General features: G+C 47.4%; 1 protein-coding gene across 1 annotated transcript; it reads right to left on the reverse strand.

Moving 5' to 3' along the window:
• Window positions 1–256: 256 nt before the first annotated feature.
• On the reverse strand, window positions 257–5,743 carry BID (BH3 interacting domain death agonist; the record flags this gene model as incomplete). The annotated part of the gene is made up of 4 exons (XM_081998443.1): window positions 257–340; window positions 3,387–3,590; window positions 4,065–4,210; window positions 5,542–5,743. 4 exons carry the CDS (start codon window positions 5,741–5,743, stop codon window positions 257–259), a joined length of 636 nt encoding a protein of 211 aa, XP_081854569.1.
• Between the last annotated feature and the right edge of the window lie 1,767 nt (window positions 5,744–7,510).

The following is a 7,510-nucleotide window of genomic DNA, read 5'->3' on the forward strand; positions in this document are numbered from 1 at the left end:
AGGGCTGGCTCTAGGCACTGGTACTTGGTTTGCATCTGCTGAAGCAAACTCTCCTGGCTAGCATACTTGGATGGGGAATGAGAACTGCACCAGCATGGAAGGGGTCAGCTATAGTGTTACCAGTCCATCCAGGGGAGCCACAAACAACATTGCTCAGCTCCACCTCCTTCAGTTAAATCACTTCATCACTTTTTTCCCCCTACTTAGACCTGACCCTCTCTCAGTCTCTTAGGTAGGCTGACTTGCTTCCTCCTAGCTAGAGGTCTATGGTTCTGCTGTAGAAGCGGGGGATGCTACAGTTAGCTTCCAGGGGAAGCTGCTTTTGATCTCCCTGCAGTATCTGCAGGGGAAGGAGGGAAGGAACACTACTGATTCAGACAGAACAAGCTGCAGAGGATGCATCTTAACTGCTATACCTTTAGGGGGTCTCTCCCCATTTTTAACTTGTATTATAAGCTTTTATTCAAGAGTAAAGCTCAAACCCACTCAGACCAAAAGAATGCCACTTGATTTGTTAAGTAGCAAAGACTAATGGGACTGACTCTGAAGCATGCATGTTAGGGGATATCTTCTGCTAGGCTTCTGCTGGGTGTAAGCAGATAGTGGTGATGGGCTTGCAGGGATTTTGGATTCTGTTCTCAAGAGGCCTGGCTGGGGGAAGAGACCCTGACTGGTCCTCAAGTCACCCATTATCCAAGGAACCAGTCATATTGTTCCTTTTAATATGCAAGTGCAGCCCTCTTGAGGAAAACTGTCTAAAGCTTCTTGTGCCATTTGGTTAATAAAAGTGTTTCCACCTTTAAAAGAAAGTTCTTTCCAGCTTCATTGTTCTATATTCAGTTGAAGTGAAGGGGTATGCACATTTTTTCCCTCTGTTAATGGGACACTGCTGTAAGACCATGCCCCCAGGTTGCACTTTAATAAATGGTACAGTTTTCAAAAACTATGTGTAGACTACTTCTGTGCTTTTTTTGTCCCCTCTCTGTTTTAGTGCAGGCACAGGGGAAAAAAAGGTGGTTTTACTTGCACAAGATTTGCTAATGCAGGACCAGAGTGTGTCTGTTAGTAGTACATTAGAGGAATGCCCTGAGAACTCACACAAAAAACCTGACACCATCGGGGGGGGAGGGGGCGGGGAAGAGATGCAGGGGAAACTGAAATTCTTAAGAGCTGTACTGCCATGAGAACTGACAATTTTATTTAAGTTAAAAAACCCACAAAATATTTACATCAGTTCAGAACTTCTGAGGCAGCTGGATCACAGGTGAACTCTTTGCCACCTGAGTCCAAGTTTGTTGAACCTGAGATATGACTGCAGTACACTCAGAAGACATGCCAGGTATTCTTCCTGATCCCAGGCTGATACCATCTTTCTCTTGATAGCAAGATTCTAAAGCTAAACACTCTTCCTCAAGCATACCCAGGTTGTGTTCCCTGAAAGAATTTGCCCTGTACACAGCCCTGCGCTTTTCTTTACAATTTCTCATTCAGTTTTATTTTTCAAGGAAGCACAGGTTTGTGGCAATTGATGCTGAAGCATCTGTACTTTAGCCTTCCCTGGCCAAGCACCCCTACCTCCTTTAGAGTTGTTTCCTCTTGCTGCCAGCTGCCCTCCCAAGATAGACCTGATTTTCACCCCCTTTGTGATCTGTGCTGATCACCCATTCTGCAGCCTGAGGCCTTCCTGGGAACAGTTAACACTCAGCATGGCTCAGCTGCAGCACCAGGAGCAGGGCTGGGAAGAGAACAACTAAAGCAAAATGCTATAGCCGATTAGAGAAAAAAAATTACTGAGAAGGTGGGCTCTGTGGCCACAGTGTTTCCCTGGAGGCACAAGGCAGGGCCTGCACAGTCTGCTACTACTAAAGGAAAAAAGAAAAGTACTATAAAATTAGAGAGGGCAAGCACTACTCCTTACAGGAACCGGCAGAGCTGGCACACAGCTCACACTACCATTGCTGTGCTAGTCTACAAAAGCCTGTCTACGAAGCTCTGCCTTCCCTTTCACAGCTGTATCTCAGAAGTTAAGAGCAGAAAGTGATTGGCATACATCAAAAAACGTAAAAAGCCTTCAAGAATCCACATTCTCCACGTGGAGGGCTGGAGAGCTCACTCGCGTAGCTAGAGGGAGAGAAACAGAACCAGCATCAACAGCAGCAGAGCAGTCACGCGCAGCCAGCCCTTCTCCCAGCAGCTCTCAGGTCCCCCACACCACAAACCGTGTCCCAACTCTGCTGCCTGCTCTGCTGTGTTTGGCATCACCCCTCAGTCCCCACCTACCCTAACAGGGTCTCCAGTCTCTTGTGCTAGTGACAGGTTTCCATGATAACACAGGTTTCCATGATAACACAGCACCTTTGAGCTAAGCTGAGCAAAGAGGAGGGCAGCACTGAGTGACACCTGACAGCAACACTTGTGTTCCTTGCTGCCTGGCAGAGAGCAGGGTGGCTGTGCGGGGCAGCTGCCCACTCTCCTGACACAGGGCTAGCCAGGCCCTTCTGCAGGCTGCTGCCTATGCCGTCTATGGCAAGGCTGCAGCACAGACGTGTCCCACAGACCTGCAGCACCGCACAACTGGGTCACCGCTGTTACACAGAGTGGCAGGATCACAGCCCTGACCACTCTCAAATCTCATTCTTAAGAGGTACCTAGTCTTAGTATATCTGCGTGTGTGCACGTGCACGCACACACACACAGAGGGGATTTCTTCCTCTCCCCTCCCCGGCAGGTTAGTTACTGAAGCTGGGGCCAAGTGCCCTAACCTCTGCCCTGGGTTGACTGCTGGCTGTTTAGTCTCCCCACCAATGCTGCAGCTCCAATAGAGAACAAGAATGGAGATGCCATTACCCATCTGACCATTTCTCATTGTTCCTCTGCTGCTGCTGTTTCTCAGGGGCAATTCCTTACCCCCCTCCAGTTCTTCCAAGCTCTGGGGAGCTCAGGCAGACAAAAGCAGAGACCTCAGGGCTCAAGACACTTGGGAAATACAGCCATCAGAGCTCAGGTCAGGCTTTCCTTCCCTGAGGGCATGATTAACCTAGGTCTTTTAACCCAAGTCTTATCAGCACAGCTCCCTGAACAGACTGCAGGGAGGAGAGGAGCAATCACAGCTCTTTCTCTGCCCTACCAAAAAAATGCACTCTGTTCACCTGCTGCTCTGGGTGGGGCAAGCAGAAGCTGTGACATGTCCCCCTCCAGCCTCCCTCAGTAACATCACCCTTCAGAGCTCCACAGGGACTGGCGTTCCCTTCCAGCCAAACTTCCAGAGCACAACAGGGAAACTAGCCAACCCGGGGCAGCTCAGAGCTAGGCCACCCCACCGGGAATAACCCGGGCCAGCTAAGAGGCTGGCTGTGACTCGCACCGCACTGTTTGACAGCACTCACCATTCTGACAATGTAGTTGTGGAGCTGCTGGCTGATGTAGTTCACAGTGGTGCTGAAGACACGCTGTAGAAGGGAAGGCATTGTATTTGCAATTTTCTTAGTTAAGACCATTGCTAGCACCAACATGGCCTTCTCCTGTTCCATGTCTGAGGGGATGGCTCGTGCAAGCCCTTCCACTGCCTCTGACATGCGCCGGATTATCTCCTGTATGGAAGAGAGTGATCTCAGTGCAACAGCTGTGGGAAAAAGGGGTCACAGCACATCCTGGTGACATTCCACTGGTAACTGATGGGCTTGTTCTAACACCTCAGTATGCTGCTCCCCTTCCTCCCAGGCACAGCAGCCTGCCTGTTACACACCCTGGATAGCAATAAGGATGACTATCTCTGAGCTCCGTTGCTCACTCAAGACAAAAAGAAAGGGAGACAATACACATACAACTGGAAAATTGAGATAGCACCTTACACGCGTAGGGTACAGCAGCCCCCCTCCTCCCCAGGGTTTGCACCTAGCCTGCCAAGTCCCAAAATGGCAGAGGAATCCAGGGGCTCCCATGAAGGGCAACCCACCTTAAACACAGTGAAGATCAGGGGTACAAGCTTGCTGCTCCAAAGTCAGAGCATGAAGGGTACACAACATTTAAAAGGGGAACTGCTAGTCAGGTTGCTTTTCACTCACCTCTCCAGACAGATTCTCATTCAGAAAGTGTTGCACTAAATCATTTACTACTCTTGCTTTGATTTCTTTATCAAACTGGTCTCCAATCTCAGCAAGCTGAGCAGCAATGATCCGGACAACTTCTTCATTTACCTGAGGGTCAAACACTGCCAACACATACAGCAGGACTTAGTTCACAGGCTGTAGACAGACTAGGTTCAGTGGGGGTAAGCTGACCCATAGCATTTTGCCCACCTCCATTAACAACCCCCGTCCCACCCCAACCCCAATCATAGTGCATTTGTGACAGCACTACAACTCCCTTGTGTACACTCAACTCATTTACCAGAGATGGTGTGCAAACAGGGTTTCTTTATCTGTAGTTTAGGTAAAGTGCAGCCTCACCCTGCCCAAAAAACACTACGGGGGAACTCAGAACATCTCCAACCAAAATTCGTACAGGACAGCTACAGCCCACACCCTGCCTAGAGAGGGGGAGGGAAGTGAGATAGTGTGCATGAATTTTTTTTTTTTTCCCCTCTCAAGTGACTACTGTCAGGACCTGTCTCAAACACCATCTAAAATACAGCATCTCAGATTAGTTTGGGTTGGAAGGGACCTGTAAAGGTCAGCTAGTCCAACCCCCTGCAATGAGCAGGGACATCTTCAACTAGATCAGGTTGCTCAGAACCCTGTCCAACCTGACCTTGAATGTTTCCAGGGATGAAACATCTACCACCTGTTTGGGCAACCTGTACCAGTATTTCACCACCCTCATTATGAAAAATGTCATTTTTATATCTAGTCTAAATCTACCCTCTTTTAGTTTAAAGCCATTACCCCTTGTCCTATATCCTTTTGGCAAAGCTTCCCACTGTCATTTGAGGCATGAGACCTATGCAGACTTATATGAGGGAGGGCTATTTGCTGCAGCAGTTCCTCCTCACCCTGCTTAGGTTGAGGTCAATGTGCCAGCCAATACATCCTGGGCAAGGGGCAATAGCCATCCTGCAGATGGCTACTGAAGCAGGAATGGTACCAGGAACGGTACCAGGAACTATCTGAGGAATAGTTAGATAGAGCAGAAAGGGATTCACTCAGTACCACAATAAGAGTTGTTCCAAAATCCTAGCCCAAATACTGATACTCCCTGAGGAGCAGTATGAGGCCTAACTTAACTGCTTACTATCATGCTCCTTGAAGACAGCTCCTTGAAGACAGCAATCATTAGTACCAGCTTTGTGGCTCTGTCTCATGTGCTGCAGATAAAACCCCAGGGTGACAGGTGCTCTAAAAATCCATGGGGAGATAAGTGCTAAGCACTAGCTGTCTTATCCCAAGTGTTAAAATCCCAACTACCACCAACAGCCACACTGTGAAGTCTCTCAATGGAAAAAACATCACTCCTCTGAAACAGACCAGCAGCAAAGATGGGAAAAAAGGGAAAGAAAAGCTCCACCTTCAGAGAGGCATGTAAGATGGAGAAAAGAGCACTCACCTAGCTCACCATTCTGCATGTGGCCACTCCGATTGCCATCGGTCTGAAGTTCCACCTCATCATCATAGTAGCTGCCTCTCAGGAAAGGCCCCTGGCTTTGCAGGGAATGCAGTTGCTCTCTGAACTTACAGTCAGAGGATACCTCCAGGAAGGTGTACAGCAGCGCACACTCCATCTGGACAGATCCATTGATCTTAAACATAAAGAAAAATCATGGTTAAGCCCATGCCTAGGAAAACTGTGCTGTTTCCCAGCCCCGAACACATTTTTCTGGGCATTCCTGAATAGCGTTATCCAGGAAGTCCACAAGACTTCAGCAAATGCATACTAGCTCCTGGATGTGCACCCACGCAGAACTGTCTGATGATGAATGATACCTCTGTTCTCAGCTCACCTCTTCCTCATACTTCCAGATGTGGCACTTACAGAAACCCCGATCAGAGGTCCTCTTTTGAAACAGATGCATACACAGCACAAACCACCCACTTCCCCCTGTTCAGATGTCTGTGTTTAGAAGGTTTTTTTACCCCTGTATTTGCGAATTTGGCATTCTACTTCCTGTGCATAATAAAGCCAGCAGCTCCCCATTCAAATGTAATCAGAGCACAGCAGTAACAAGGTGGGAAACAGAGATAACAGCATAAGCCTCCAAAAAACTCCAAGGTTTACATTTCTTCTCCCTCTTCAAAGGGATCTCTACTAGCTCCATAATAAACCTGTTCAGCTCCCTCTAGAGAGCCAAGCAGCTGCTCACAAGAATTGTGACAGTGAGATGGCAGATCATTGGTGTCTGCTATCATCTACACTGATACATTCACCCTCAGTCAACAAGCGCATGCTGCCTCCACAGGCACACACCCTGCTGCCTTCAAGCAAGGCAGCACAGAGTGCCCAAATTACTTAGGTTGAGGAAGTCCCTATGGCAGTCAGATTGATGTGAGCAAGAGGTCCCACTAGAATGTGGGGCCTCATAACCAACTAAGGCCTCTGCAGAAAGCCAGGAAACTGTCCAATAATTTTAGTTAAGCAGCTAAAAGAGCAGGATGTTGTGAAAGCACAGAAATAAAGTGAGGAAAAAATCCTTACTGTGGTATGCAGACTGTCTGCTTATAAGATAAAAAAATGCTTAGGCTCAATTGTAACTGGGGAGAAGAATCAAGGCTAAAGTAGAATGGTTTGTCTTGCCAACTGCATAGAGTAACCAGTATGCAACCAGGATGAACCTGATAATTGAAAAGGAGTTTCAGGTACCTTTTGAGGAGTGGAACCTTGCAAGGCCACCTATATCTACATAATCATATCAGTAATATCACACAGGACCCATATTACCTAGGCAAAAGTAGCAAAATTGGGACAAATACATAAGTAGTAATTAAGGATGGGCTGTTTACTTGAGAGAAGACTAGGCAGAGAAAGGGAGGAACAAAGATAACAAAAAGGAGAGTCCAGAAATGGAAACAAATGGATAATAAGGTATGTGATCAGTCAGAGATCAACAGAAGGCATCTCTTGCATGACTTGAGTGTGGATGTTTACAGACACAGCAGTGAAGCTCCCCTGGCGACCCAAGCTCGCTGGAACACCAGAGGCGATCCCCTTGAACAACCTACTGGACTAGTCATCAGGTTTCTATTCAAAAGGCTTGTGGGCAGGCAGAGCAAAGACAGTTATAATTGTACCCTCACACTAGGTGGGGTGAGGAGGGTAATAAGATATTTCAACAGCAGTTTAATGTAGTTAAGAAGATTTAAACGTGATAAATAGTAGCTTCATAATTGTGATTAATATTGCAGAAAACAATGCAGTAAGTTTCAGTCGTGTGTTTTAATTTATTAGTTTTAGCAGTTTATAGCTTAAGCAATAAAAATGGTAGTCTCTTAAATAGCCACATCTCCAGCCTGCAGTTTAAAGGGGGAGTGTCACACTGTGAGGTGACAAGGAAGCAGCTTGCAAACTAAGTGGTTCCATC

This window comes from Phaethon aethereus (genome assembly GCF_964289735.1).
Source record: "Phaethon aethereus genome assembly, chromosome: 1".
NCBI classification, from domain to species: Eukaryota; Metazoa; Chordata; class Aves; order Phaethontiformes; family Phaethontidae; genus Phaethon; species Phaethon aethereus.